At 37.9% G+C, this 15,864-nt stretch overlaps 1 protein-coding gene across 1 annotated transcript; it reads right to left on the bottom strand.

Moving 5' to 3' along the window:
* Positions 1-2,095: 2,095 nt before the first annotated feature.
* On the bottom strand, positions 2,096-14,231 carry fbxo3 (F-box protein 3). The gene is made up of 11 exons (XM_036584041.1): positions 14,112-14,231; positions 13,334-13,423; positions 11,911-12,074; positions 11,617-11,731; positions 11,180-11,384; positions 8,650-8,695; positions 7,720-7,804; positions 7,301-7,423; positions 5,420-5,535; positions 4,749-4,939; positions 2,096-3,300 (listed from the first exon to the last, which is right to left on the bottom strand). Exons 1-11 carry the CDS (start codon positions 14,201-14,203, stop codon positions 3,169-3,171), a joined length of 1,359 nt encoding a protein of 452 aa, XP_036439934.1. The 5' UTR covers positions 14,204-14,231; the 3' UTR covers positions 2,096-3,168.
* Positions 14,232-15,864: the final 1,633 nt, after the last annotated feature.

Here is a 15,864-nt window from a genome sequence, read left to right as displayed (position 1 = left end):
TGTAATCCAGAAAACTCCCTATTCAAATGGATCCAGCATCAAAACAGCCTGGCCCATGATCAATATGACATTGGGCTGGGAGGATCTTTAAACAGACCTTGATGACCATTACCTGTAAGACCCATGCAGGTTTTTGACCCATGTGATTGCAGCCAGAGGACTAATTGGCTGCTACTCTTTGTATGAAAAGTAAGGGCATGGGCTCAACAGGATGAGCTGTGGCCCAAAACAAGCGGCAACACAAAGCCACATCAGACAACTAACAAAGCACTCTTCATCTCACTACGATTACAGCATCCAAACTGGCACCAATAGAAAGAAAAGAAAGGCAGGCAGGGGCATGATGGGTGGGGTCTGAATGCTACACATTCTGTGTTTCGAGAACAATAATCTTTTGAGACTAATGTATTCCACAAAAGAGTAAAGATCCTCTGCACACAAGTATACATAATTTCCTGTTTATTTACTCAAACATAAAAAACACACATTTACAACACAATCAGAACTTTGACAGAATAGAATAGCAGATAGCTTGAAAACCCTATTGCACTGCATTATTTTACAACAAAAAGAAGAGCAAACTATCAATTACTAACAAAGATCAAAAATCTTATATGCCTTTAGGCTATCTATTTAACTCACATTGCCTTCCTTTAGAGATGGCTCATGGTTGATTACAGAAACAAGAGAGCCTGTACAACTGTGTGCGTATGTGGGAAAAAGAGAAAAAGAGAGAGAGTGGTGCCTTCACTTTTTCCACCACTTGCCTTAATGCAAAAAGAAAAGTTCAATGTGCATGAAGTGTAAAACAATGCTTGAATCCAGTTTAATATTGTCTGTGTTTATGTATGTCTGTATGATGAGGGCTACTTAAGTAAAACAGGGCCAAACTCACTCTCATTCAGGGCATGGTGGATAACGTAACGTAAACTGAGCTCTGACTATTTGAGGTTACTTAGAAACATTACTTGGCTGCCATGTCACTTGGAATACATTTTAAGGGAAAAAAACAGAAACCTGTTTTGCTAAATCTCATGTAGTTACTGTGTTTTTTGCAATGGTCAGAGTGTTGCCAGGGATCTTAAACAATGTGAAAAAAAATTCTTGTATATACCAAAGGGAACACAGAAAAAATTATTCTTATAATAGGCCAAATCATGTTGACACATTGGAGAAATACATACTTCACTTACAGGCCTGCAGATTCAGTGTGCCTCAAGTCACTATTTCCCAAATAGGCTGCATATACACTGAGTTGACTGGTGCCTTGTGCTTACATTCACTGGCTTATTTATGAGGCACACCTACCAACTACGAGCACTTTGACGGTTTATAATTACTAACTGAAGCCCATCTACCTCCACACTATCCATCACCACAGAAAAAAAACACCGACCAGATTATTTGAGAGGTAAACCATTCGCAACAGTAACAATGACATGGTACGTTGTGTTGTGTTGATTCAAGGCACAGCAGAGTCGCTGAAGTTTTTAACTTCATCCACAAAACATCTAGCAACCATGTGATGATCAGAAAGTGATCCATGATGAAGGGCGAGAGGATGACAAACACTAATTGAGTGCAGAAAAGATGAGCTAGTGTCCAAACAGCAGCGCATTTCCATGTCAGTGTCACTGCTATGCTGAGAATGGTTGACTACCCAAATCACATCTATTCAGTGAAGGTTCTTTTGAGGGCCCCTTTTCACTGATGGATGGGGTAGAGAGTGGCTGATAAACTGCTTCAACTCCAATCTATCACACCTGATCCAGGTAATAAAGGCCTTCAATCTGACTATTAGAGCAAGAGTGTGTGGGATGTAACCTCTCCAGGGTGGTAGATCTCCAGAACCAGGACTGAGCAGCCCTGCAATTGGGTAATGGTGAGAGCTACTTCAGTTGGAGAGTTCTGCTACTGTCATTTCACTACTAAACCTCTATCACTGTAGATTTCGAGGAAAGCCATGTTTTTGCTCAGTCATATATCCAGCTGATTGACAGAATGAAAGAAATAAAACGAAAAACAATGTTTTGTGCTGGTTAAGGCTGCTGAGAGCTGTTAATCTGCAATCAACTTTCAATTTCGACAGGTGTGCTAAATTAAGCCACAAAGGAAAGGGAAAACAAAAACACTAATTTCATTGTAATTTGTACAGCCCAATAATAGTTAATAGTTCTTTTTTCTTAAAAGGGCCCATATCCTATATCATTCTTGTATACCCCCCACCCCCAAAATGTCCGTTTAGGGTTTTATATACCATACGCAGCCATAATTCATTTTAACTAATAATTTTCCAACCTATTTTAGCATTTAGCATTAAACAAGTTGTTTTTGTTACTGTGTCTTAAAACTGATGACATGTAAATGAATATGTAAATGAGCTCTGGTATGATTGGCTGCCCTGTATTGCGCCTCATTCACAAAGAATCCCAGGTTGTAACACTATTAGTAACTGCTGTATGCTGAACAGGTGGATATATGTAAATGTTATGTATGACATCAAAAAAACATCAAAAACAGCAATTTAAAAATAGGCTGTTTTTGCTGCTTCCAAATATAGACGGGAATGATATGTTTTGAAACAACGGGCCTCATTCACCAGCCATTCTTTAGAAGAAATTTCGTCTAAAACCCCACACACAGTTTTTACAAAGATTCTGACATTCACCAATGTATTCTTATTCATAGAAGTGAGGAAAATATCATTACTCCATGATGGGCCCTTTGAAGAATACTATATTTCGGGAGCGGCGCTGGTCTGAGTATTTGCCATTAGCTACTAGAGCTAGTGTCAGTCTCTTTGTTTTTGGTTGAGCATAAAGTTCAGAGCTGACAACAGTGCAGGCAGTGTGTACAAAACAAAAGCTTACTGAGTGCTGTGTGTGTGCGTGTTTGCAAGTCTTTTCTCGTAAGCTTTTTTGAGAGTGAACACTGCGACTATAGTGTCGCATTGTCACTCATTCTCTCTCAGAACGTTATTCACATATACACGCACACATGGGTTTGAAGGTTCACGAGAGGACAGACACAAAGCCTCTGTATAATAAACAATGGAATTCTAAAAAACACTGCTCCCCGTTGCACTGCTGTTTGTGTATGTGTGAATGTATGTGTGAAGATGTATGTGCGAAGATGTATGTGCGAGAGAGAGGGAAAGTAACAAGTGCATCAGATGTGACGAGGACAGCGGCCCCCGGGGTCGGCCATGTTCATACCCCGCAGCTCTCCCTCCTCGTAGTCATCTGTATCTGAGGAGTTGTCATCATGGAAAGGAGCAACAGACACCTCACTAACTGAGCTCTGAGGAAAGAAAGACAAAAAGGAGTAAGAAAGAAAGAAAGAAAGTAATAGAGAGATGAGCAACATACAAAAGCCATAACAGATCTGTAACAAAGTAACAGACCAGAGCTGTAACAAAGTCTGCAAACATTTGTCTACAGAAGCCAACCAATATGGCAGTATATTCAGGACTTTTGTCAATTTCAAAAGCAAATTTGAAAATGCTAAATAAATTGTGTATTTACAAATGCATGGGAGTGTGCATTATTTATGACATAATACAATTTCAAATACAAAACGTAATTGCATTTGCTTTTCTGTCTATATTGGTCAAAAAAATATGGAAAAGCACAGTGCTTTTGACATTTTATTTTCAGTGTCTTAATGGTGCAAATCTGATATATTTAAAACAGTCGCAAATTTGTATTTAAAAATAAAACAAAATAAAACAAAAACACTCCCAATACCTCTTCTTTTTATTACTGATTGATTTTTTGGAGGGGGGGCACTTAAAGGGCATTTCCGCAATTTTTTTTTTTAACTTATTACAGCATAATTAAATGGTAACATATTTATAATACTTGATTAGATTTACCAGAGGAGGTCCGGTAACGAAATTAGTAAGGGATTTGACTGGCCGATTTTTATGGAAAAAAGTATCTGTATAATTTTCCCACAGCCCAGATCAAAACGTCAAAGCCTGGATTTTCCCCATCAGCGCTAATATTAGAATTAAGTGGATCCAAACAAACGACAAGAACAAATTTCCAGTTAATGTCAGAAATTAAATTCAATTTTTCTCCTTCTGATTAGCCCACCACCCACTAAATGTTTTAGATTACAGAAGTATGAATTTTAGATTACAGAAGTTTTGAATTTGTGGATAAAGGAACTGTGCCAAAAGTTCCATTTTAGTGGTTAGCCTCACCTCTCGGTCACCAGAAAACAGTGCCAATGTGTCTTACTAATGAGTTACTATATTAGAGAGTTTGATTCAAACAGAACTACTATTACTACTATGTCTGAAGGAGCGCTGAGTTTGACGAATTATAGAAGATAATTTGCTCTGGAGTTATTACTTAGCAGACTTGTAAACACTAAAGACATTGCAGATTTGTACTGGATTAAAATCACGGCTCTTGTCGGTACTAATTGCAGTAAATCCACCATTTCACATAAAATCCCTTTGAATTACTCCTTTCTCAACAACTGCAGGTAGAAATTCTGAAAAATGTGTGGAATTCTCTTCCGAATAGTTAATATATCTGTTTGTGTGAGATGAGAGGTGAATTTCATCTGTTTTGCCTATAGTTTCTTTAGAAGTAAAAAATTATGATCTCTTTGAAACAAAAAAAAAAGGATTGTATGCTTACCTTTAAGTGCATAAATACATTTTCTCTATCTATTTAACTATGCAACAACTAAAAAAAATCTGCAAACACAGTGCAGTACAAGAAGTGCTTACATACCGAGCGAACTATGGATTCGCGGAAGGGTGGGCACACCATGTGGAATCGTGGGATAGAGACATCAAAGACTTCCTCTTTATTTTTAAGCCTGTGGAAGGTGTAATGGCCCTCCATGTACTCTGAGGTGGTGGAGAATGTGGTGCAGCTGGCATACTCGTGCACTTTACCAGGGGTCATCACTGGAAATTCCCCTATACGTATGCATCCATACAAAGTTAAAATGCATATAGTATTTTAGATAACCTGCTTTGTTTCGCACATAGATTAGGGCTGTCTCTGTGAAACTGACTTCAGCTGAACAAGAACAAACCACATACACCCTTTCAAAGATTTTTAAAACACTATTAGAGAAAAATTAATTAGGATATAAATATATAAATAAAAAGACTTAAATAAAATACATAAACTTTTAAATAATAAGACTTAAAATCACTGTGTGGCCTACATTCAAGGTCTATCAGTTTGTCTAACAGGCTTGGTTTCTTAGAAACCAATTATGCAATTACCAACTAATTACTACTCATCCATCAAGAAGGTAATTTTTACAAATTTTTTAATAGGGTAATCAAGTTTAATTTAAATGACAACCCTACCGTAGACCAATCAGTCACCAAAAAAATAGTGCTGATCTGTATAACTAAGATGTGTGTGACCTATCCTGGATATCTTACCTACAACGCCAGGCCCTCGAACCTCCTCCACGTTTCCGTTGGCATTGGTGATTTTCCAGTAACGGCTGTCCAGCTGGCATGCACTCTCAGGCAGTGCTGACCGTGCCATCTCAATCCTGACAAACAAGCCAAAAATGTCAGAGAATTCTGTAAAAGTATTTTGAGTTCAAAATCGCATAATTAGGAGAGTTTGTATTCTTTCTTGTTTATTTTTTTATCTTGTTTACCTAATTTATTTCTTCTTTTGATTAATTTGTAAGTCATTCGAAGGCAATGCAATTTTTGGTTATGCTGACTCCAGTGAAGTGAAAAGAAACTTTTTATGAAGGTCAGGAAGGTCAGGATGAGGTTAAAGGGTACAGAAACAACTTTAATTCAGAAGATTTATATCTATACTGTGGGAACCACAGATAACGTATTATTTTTATAAATAACTGCAGAGCACCAAATATAATTAGAAAATGTTTCTTAGCCATCTGTGTGTCATGGAATCATCAGTACATACATGAGAGAGCCTTAATTGCATTAATTTATTATGTTTTGGAAAAATGGACAAAAAGGCAAAGGTACAAGACTGTGTTCATGCTTTTAAAAATGGAATGAATTTCATATCCCACAAAGTGAGAGAATGAGAGGCAAAATCAGTTTTCTTTTGTATTTTCTTTGAGTTTTTCTACTGTAATGTCACTATTCTAGATGCCACTGCTACAACTAAATATGTTCCTGTTTGAGAGACAAAAGTTATACTTTTACCCTAGCTTTTAATTTGTCATATTATATACCCATACAGTACTGTGCTGAAGACAGAGACTACTTAATTTATTTAATTTTCAGTCAAAACGGCCATTAAGTTATTCATTTTTCAGCATCTGGAAAAGGCAGAAAACATATTTAACATGAAAAATTTACAAATTACAAAATTCAGTATTTGGTGTGTCAATCTTTTGCCTTTATTACAGCTTCCATTCTTTTCAGGAGAACTGCTTTCAGTTTTTCAAAGAAATCTTTCAAAGTCTTGGAGGATGGTGGCATTTTCTGCTTCCTCTGATTCAAATAATCCCAAACACATTCAATGATCTTGAGGTCTGGGCTTATGGATGGTCAGTCCATTCTCCTCAGAACAGTTGTTTGTTTTGCAAATTTTCTTCTTCTTTTTTTTTTTTAATCAATTTCCTTTATCAGTATTAGCTTCTAGATAGTTACACATCCTTCCAGACCCATAGCATTGAGTTGTCTTTTCACAGAGAAAGGATGAACAGAAATACCTGCTTTTTTTTCAAATCTGAAGCAAGAGTGGAGCTTGATATTCTGTCTCTGAAAGATGAAAGCTTAAATACTGTTCATCTAATGGTGACATTTTTGGTGCTCTGCCAGTTCTTGAACAGTGCAGTTTCGCCCAGTACTGTATATTTAGGCAATTGTCTTCATCTATAAGGTTTTATATCGTACAGCATGGCATGGTGACATGATCTGTGTGTGGTTCACATTAGCTGGTAGCGTCCTAATTACTGACTCACCACAAAACTCACCACAAGCCTTAATTTGACTGATGATTCGGTGATTGTGATCCTTTGAAATGAAGTTGAAATCAGACTCTCTTATGGCTTTAACAGGAGCATATATCGTAGTCTCACTGTATTGTGGCTCATGGTACAGCTACCATAAATATTTTTAAATAAATTTAGAAATTTTAAATAAAGTTAAAATATTACGGCCAAAAATTTACCTCCCCATGGCAACCGTTAATGGTATGTTTACTATGTGAACCAGATGCCTCAAGTCTCTATTGAATTCAGATGATTAGAATGACGCAAACAATTTTGGACAGATTTCTCTCTCAGTTGGGCAGTGTTCTGGGCAGTGGGCATGTCTGTGTCCTACCTGATTCTGTAGGTGAAGAAGAAATGCGGTGGATGGACAGAGCTGAGTTCGGGCAGAAATGAGGTGGAGACTGACACGGTGATGTCACCAGTAGTGGCCACACACTTCTTATCGTGGACGTACCTATAACAAAGTAAGTGATGATGAGTGTTATTCTAGATTTTATATTTCTTCCATTTGTCATTCAGTGGCCAATTTGTTGCTGGTCCCTGCTTCTGAACAGTGTTTTTCCTTCAACATCCAATTAAAGCAATATAAGAACATCCACTGTATGATCCAATATGTTGAAATAATTACTTCATCTTTATTCATATTTTTCACAAAGGTCCATAAACAGTCCATGTGCCATGTGTTCATTTTGTGTCCATCACAGATATGAACAAAAGCATAGATACCAACGCACACACACAAACAGGTACCTGAAGATCTGGTCCCGAATGATGGGATACTCTCCTGTGACTACATTCTGGACGTATGAGGTAAACCATTCCGTAAAGCTGGACCCTGTCACAGTGGGAGAGGGAGACTTTTTTTTAAAGTAATTAATTAAGCTATAGTTAGTTAGTTAGTTAACATAATCTGGTAACTATAGTGGGGTTCAAAACTCTGAGACCTCTACTGAAAATGCTTATTGCTGTTGTTGGAAGAAATTATTTGGAGACAAGGTTGACTTTACAGGAGAAGCGAAAAAACCTACATTACTTTTAATGTAAGTCAATGGAACCAGACTTTTTTCAGGTTTTGGGATGTTTCTTTTGGTCCCTTCATCATGAAATTTACACACAAATGTAAAGGGCAACAGACATTTTCAAATTATGTCAAAAAATGAAAAACAACAAAAACGGAGACAAGTTTTTCTTTCAACAACAGCATTACGTTTTGCATTCTTTTCTAATTTAACACAATTTTTTCATTATAAGTTACACTACAAGCCTAATAAAAATAAAATCTTTAAAAAGAAACAATTGCAGAGTTTATTAGTATTTGGTATGGCTTTATTGACTACGTGCACCCAAGTTGGCATGAACTCTATGAGTTTGCGAAAAAGCCTCTGATCAGTAAATCAAATCCACCTGTTTGAAAGGAAGAAATAAGTAAAAAAAAAAAAAATCTGATTTTTTGTACAAATGCAGGGTCAATTGAACAAATTGTTTCAGTTTGAATAGTGAAATATGAACAGTGCAGAATCTAATCTAAATGTTTCTTCTTCATTTTGTAATATCTTTTCTTTGTTTTAAACTCTTGTTCTAAAACCTTCTGTTGTTTGTTTCCAGTGTCAAAGGAAAAAAAAATTTAATCAATCAAAACACTAAACTGTGCACATGATTTGCCGTTTGACAAAGTCCTACCTGTTATGAACATATCAATAGCAGATGGATCTTGTGCCAGTTGATCCTGTGAGAAAAAAAGATAAAACAAACACATTTAGTTTGCAAGGTGCATGAGATGAGAGTGCCTCCTGCTGGTGTGTTTGTGCACAACTGCATTGCAGTACCATCAACGAAATGAGTCAAAACAATGCTCTCTTCTAAGCGTGCACACACATCCTCTGATTCCACCACAGTGGAAGGGAAAGTGACTAAGACACTTCTTGGTAGCTAAAGAAAAATATCAGTCTATTTAAATATACATTTTTTTTTTATCCTAGTTGCTCTCAACAATCTTATATCGTTATCTAGATCTTCCAAGAATAATTCAGGCCATGATGAACTCACAGAAAACCTGTGTGTAAAAGTCTTTAGGAATCATGTAAAACTTTATTATTAGCTAAACAACACTATTAGTAATTAGGGGTGCAACAAACGACTAATTTGATAGTCGAATAATCTATCGATTACTGAAACAAATAATTGATTAAATCGGATTATGAATCACTAGCTATTAGGTTTTAAATTTAGTTTGAGGTTGTTTTATGCATTTACTAACTAACAACAAAGATGGTATAGATGAATAGCATTTAAGAAATCACTGTTTTAATGAACTTTTTGCTAATACAAAAGATAAAAAATAAAACTCCAAGGTATTTCAAATGTAAGTAAAAGTAAGTAGCAGCAATTAAATAACAAAACTAAAAAAAAATCAACCTAAATTTCAATGTTAAATTTATACAGCGCAGTCTGTGCACTCTGCTGTCTGCCTACACTTTGCTGCAGCTAAATTCTATAGTCACAGGTCTTTACTGAAATGGAGGAAAGTCAGCATCTCTCCGTGCTCTTGTGAGAGTCTCTCCCCTGAGAGAAGACGCGCTCTGATAGAGCGGATGGGAAAATTGCGAATGTTTGTGGCAACCCTCTCTATGAACAGTTAAATTTAACGATTTTGTGAAAACATTTCCAGCTACCTCAACTGTTAGCGAGTGGTGCCAAGCGTTCGCGGAAAACTGTTTGCAAACGCTCTCCTATGTTCGCCGAATCTGAACGCACCGGTGACCTCGGCGTTAAGACGACGATGCAGTGTTTCAAAGTGTAAACGTTATCTGCAAAGTGAACAGGGTAAATAACTGTAAATAATAATAACAGTTACTTGGTTCTCTGTTCCAACTCTATTAACGATTCCAGAGAACATGCATTTCGAAAATGAAAATGTTACAGCTCGGTTCATAACATGAAGTCGGATGGCTTTTAGCGTTAACATAAGGTTAACTAACTAGCTCGCTAGCACAACTATCGGCGCGTCCCAAACCACACACTTCTGTACTTCACACACTACACTAATGAGTGCACCTCTAATGGTATATGCGCAATTTTTACACACTATTTAGTGTGCTAGTGTGCGATTTGGGACGGGGCGTATCTTACCAAGATGAACCTTCTTCATCCAGTGAGCCGACAAGTTTCCTCTTGAGAGGCTCCGACATGGAGGATGTGCTCCCATGCCAAATAGCATTTACAAATAACACAACTGACACCCTTTTTTTCTAAGTTTAGTTTACTTCCACACTTTTGAGGATTTTGCTCTCGAGGCTGCCATCACGCTGTTGTTAAGTCTCCAATGAGCAGTAATGTCCAAACGTTTCTAGTGAGCGTGAGAAAGACGCGTAATGACGTCACCAACTCCTCGACTACTAAATTAGTTGCCAACTAATTTGGTCGTCGATTTTAGTCGACTAAGTCGAATAATCGTTGCACCCCTATTAGTCGTAGTATATATTATTAGCAGTAGAATATTAGTATAGCACAAAAAATTACAAAAATGCATAATCATTGTGTTAACAGTTCAACTGAGCCTCCACTGCGTGAGCATGTGTATGACTACCCAGATTTGTACACAGTTTAAATGTCAAGTTATATTCCAGCAAACAACTAAAATGTGGAAGAAAATTACACAACTTGTGCCAAGTTTACTTAAGAATCTCGGAGAATAAAACAGAACTCTCTACGTCATGTAATGTTAATCAGCTTCTCATTGCAGTTCAGTTCATTATATGGCTGTATTTTATATCATAAGAGCACAGTAACTGAACGCACAATAATGGCACAGGAAATATCTGTTAGAGTCAGAAGCCTTATGTCTGTTTACCATCTAATATCATGGTTATGTTTTGTCTTTGATAAGATAAAGGTATGTTTTAATTTTTTCATCAGTACACTGTTACCCTCCAACTTCTGTCCTGTTTCGTAGCTTCATATTTAATGTGTTTGCATGGCTCTCTATCATATTTCTTTGGTATTGGCAAAAATTGTGTCCACTTCACTTTTAGTTGATCTTTGATGTTTTTATAATATTTTTGTTTTTTTTTTATTAATATGTCAAAATATGCATACAAATACATGAATGGAAACCTGGCTAGTGAGAAAGAGAGACAGAGAAAGAAAGAGACAGAGCAAGATAGACTAACAAAGAGTGTCAGGGTGCGTAAGAGGGAGTGAGTGTTCTAACCGGGCAGTGGTAAAAAATTTCACTGCGTACGCGGCCCTCTGTGCTCTCCAAGGCCATGTACTGGCTCAGCCCTGTGTGGAAGCAGAAAGTGAGAGGGAGACACTGTCGCATGCCCTTCCTCTGCTGGAACCCCCCTGCTGCTGTCTCGATGTCCAACAGGTCCTCTGAGCGATAGTGATTGGACAAGGCCATACTGCCCATCAACCTGGGGGCAGGGCAAAAACACAGCCATAACTAAACTTACACAATTGAGAAACACAGACTCACATTTAATTCTTCAAAATGAAAAGTGTCCAAAATAAATAACCACACTATCCATTTTTGATGACGGTTGGGTGGAAGTGGGGTAAAAGCTTTAACAATAATGGACATGTTCCACAACATTTTAAGTTTGCTATGTACATGATGCTTTGATGATGCATATTGTAGATTCTCACCCAGGAACCACCAATTTCTGTCCATTGTGTATCCTATAGGAGCAGCGGTAATCATTAGGGAGCTTGCAGCCAATTTGAGCCTCAATTGCGTCCAGTTCCTCCTCCTTTGCGCCCTCTATTGACAGAAAAAAGGAACGTATGTCAATATCAATGTTTTAGTTCTCACTATCATAAAGGAATAACAACCCCCGTAATGCCCCATAACTGTCGGAGCCTCACTTCTTTAAAAATTCACACCCATACTAGCCATACTTATTATATAAGTCACTTCCGTAAGGGAATGCCTGGACATACCTTTGAGAGAGGCTATCATTCGGGGGCATTTCTGCCCTAGATAGCTCTTCAGGTCATCCCAGGCTTTCTTCAGTGTGGTGTAGTGATTAATGTAGCGACCTAAATCGGCATAAAACTCCCGGAACAGCTCCTTCCAGCTCTGCCCTCTCTGAGCCTTATCCGCTCTGCGGAGGAAACAGGCATCGTGACAATCACATCAGAGTTGCACAATAAGCATAAAATAACCTGTTCCCATTAAAACATTTTTGTGGTACATTAAAAAAAACAAACAGAAACCTTTGATGTAACATGATTAATGGTGTTATGTGATACAGTTGTATTATGTGAATGTCTTCATCACTAAACTCATCTAGAAGGTATGTCACTGGCCAGGAAGGCCACTGGCCATAAAACTTATGTGATTTCCTAGACAGCTCATTTTCACATTGCAGCCTTCTGTGATATATACATTGTAAACAAATAAAAAATACACCCATCAGGCATAACATTTTGACCACCTCCTTGTTTCTATGCTCATTGTCCATTTTATCAGCTCCACTTACTATATAGGTGCACTTTGTAGTTCTACAATTACAGACTGTAGTCCATCTGTTTCTCTGCATACTTTGTTAGCCCCCTTTTACCGTGTTCTTCAGTGGTCAGGACCCCCGTGGACCCTCACAGAGCAGGTGCTATTTGGGTGGTGGATCATTCTCAGCACTGCAGTAACACTGATGTGCTGGTGGTGTGTTAGTGTGTGTTGTGCTGGTCTGAGTGGATCAGACACAGCAGTGCTGCTGGAGTTTTTAAACACCTCATTGTCAATGCTGGACTGAGAATAGCCCACCAACCAAAAATATCCAGCCAACAGCGTCCTGTGGGCAGCGTCCTGTGACCACTGATGAAGGACTAGAGGATGACCAACACAAACTGTGCAGCAGCAGGTGAGCTATCGTCTCTGACTTTGCATCTACAAGGTGGACTGACAAGGTAGGAGTGACTAATAGAGTGGACAGTGAGTGGACACAGTGTTTAAAAATTCCAGCAGCACTGCTGTGTCTGACCACTCAAACTAGCACAACACACACTAATACACCACTACCACGTCAGTGTTACTGCAGTGCTGAGAATGATCCACCACCCAATAGCACCTGCTCCGTGAGGGTTCATGGGTGTCCTGACCACTGAAGAACAGGGTAAAAGGGGGCTAACAAAGTATGCAGAGAAACAGATGCACTACAGTCTGTAATTGCAGAACTACAAAGTGCACCTATATAGTAAGTGGAGCTGATAAAATGGACAATGAGCACAGAAAGAAGGAGGTGGTCATAATGTTATGCCTGATCGGTGTAAATAAATCGCTTTATGCGAGGAACAAAAAGGGAGAACGGCTTAGCTCATGCTGTAGACTGAAGTGGATTGCTAAACTGCTTGGTGGACTTACTCGGTGAGAAGCCAGTGCTTCTGGCAAAGCCCCTTCCATAAAGGATTATGACCAGTCAGCTCATTCAAGCGCCGACTTACAAGACTGCAACTGAGAGAAAAACAAGTAGTGTCAAATATCCCTGTTTTAGCCCTATGTTATAAAGAAAAAACATAAACAAGTGAAGTACACTAATAAGCTAGTAAAGTACACTATCAAATTATACAATAAAACGAATCAAATTGGCTTAAACTAGAAACTCAGAATGATGACGATGCCCCTGTGTTTTAGCGCATATATCAACAAGAGCTGATTCTCAGAAAACGCTTGTTTCTTTACGCTTAAATTGCGAAATAAGTAAAGATTTTACCCCCTAATGCAAAATCATATCAGTGCCATAATCCAGCTTCAGGAACTTTCAGTTCTGAATTTGTTATACAGTGGTTTATCGGCTGCAGCAACTACAGCGAAACTTGTTTACATCTGTCTAGAGTACAGAACTACAGTTAGCGCGGTAGCTACATTACTTTTTCCTCTATTTATTAAACGAGATTTTACTACTTAACATATATAAAAAACACTAACTACATATTATACCGAGGTTGACTGACATAGCTCGCTAGCTAGTAAGGTATTAAGTAGCATAACAAGCTTGCTACTTCTTCAACTAGCATAGGCAGCTAACGCAGCGGCACTAGAGTAGCGCACTTTCACAGACATTTCTGAGAAGACAAACAAGCTTCAAATGCATCTCTTCGGCATCAAATGGACAGCACTGCTGTCGGCGAGAAACACACACCTGACCAGATCTCTGAAGTCCAGAAACGATAAGATAAGCAGCAAAGGATCCGAAGGCAAATTGTCCAAGTTCAGCGCCATGGACGCCGCCATCTTGGTACGTGATAGCGAACGCGAGATCCCGCCCACACGTGTGCGCGTCACGAGGGCGTGTCCGCACGCTGCTTTGTTATCAAATAGGTCGCACATGGTCAGGCCGAGCAGCAGGACTGAGTGATAGCGTACAGCGACGTATGAGGAGATGAAGGACAGTTTAGAGAAAGCACAGCATTAACTGCGCTTGTACCACTTTGAATTGACTTGTAAACTAGAGACGTCACCACTTAGGCAATTAAAACTGCCTCTCCTCATAAAAGTAATGTTAGTCGAAAAGCAGTCGAAAATAATGAAATAATGATCTAAATACATATATTATCTATGCAGACACACACATACATACAGTAAAGATACAAAAGTTTGTTTTAAGATTTGTATTTTTATTAAGATTTAAGATTTATTATGATAACTAATTTCTATTATATAGTAATAATGTATACTCAGTTATATTATAAATTACTTGCAAATATATATATGTGTGTGTATATATATATATATGTATATATACACACACACACACACGCACACATATCCTGGTTTACTTACACAATTAAACATTTATTGTAGGTAGCCTTAGTTTGGTTTGTTAAGCTATCTGGCTTGCCTAATGGTAAGCCTGAGTACTAATTTGATGTTCCATTAAAATTTAGCTTGGAACAATTTCTTCCAACATTTTTTCATACATTTAAAGTAACAAAGTTATGGAACTGGAACTTTTAGCTTGTTTGCACCTACCTAGCTAGCTAACACACTTAGACCTTTACATTTCAAGTAAAATCATGCCTAATATTTATAAATATAGTCCCAGAAAAATCATCCAGTCTTGATCCAGGGGCATAATACAGTTGTGTTGACCCAGGGATTTTATTATTTTATGTTAGCCCAGGAGCAGTATATTTAATAATAGTGATAGCAAATGCAAAGTTCTGAAATTGATCTATTAGCTTTAATGCCTCATTAAGCTAGCCAGAAAATGTACAGTCCAAGGAACATCATCCAGTCTTGATCTGGGGACATAATACAGTTATGTTGACCCAGGGATTTTATTATTTTGTTACCCCAGGAGAAGTCCATTTAATAATAACAGCAGTAGAAAAGTTTTGGAACTGATTTTCATTCAGTAAGATGGCTAACATGTTAAGCAGTCCCATCCAGTCTTGATCTGAGGACTTAATACAGTTTTGTATTAGATTAGATGATGGGCAGTGGCTGGGTGATGTTATACTAGACATTCAATTGAGATAATTGTGTATATATACAGTTGCAATCAAAATTATTCAACATCCATTGCAAATAAGGTTTATTAGCAAAATTTACAAACTTTCAGCTGTTTGCAATAAAACAATCAAACAAGAACAATTCAAAACCTCAACACAACTAATATAACAAGTGGTTTCTCCAAATTCAACACACAATGCCACTTTTAATGACTACTGCAGTCTTACTGCAGAATTATTCAACCCCAATCAGCTTTAGTACTTGGTAGAGCACCCTTTTGCTGTTATGACCTGCTACAGACATGATGCATGGTGAGACACCAACTTCTGGCAGTGTTCCTAAGGAATCTTAGCCCATTCCTCATGGGCAATGGCCTCCAGTTCACTAATACCCTTGGGGTTATGTGCTGCAACCGCCTTCTTTAAATCCCAGATTTTCTA

This window comes from Colossoma macropomum, unplaced genomic scaffold (genome assembly GCF_904425465.1).
Source record: "Colossoma macropomum unplaced genomic scaffold, Colossoma_macropomum, whole genome shotgun sequence".
NCBI classification, from domain to species: Eukaryota; Metazoa; Chordata; class Actinopteri; order Characiformes; family Serrasalmidae; genus Colossoma; species Colossoma macropomum.
Note: the sequence above shows the minus strand (reverse complement) of the source record. Positions and strands in the feature narration are given on the sequence as shown.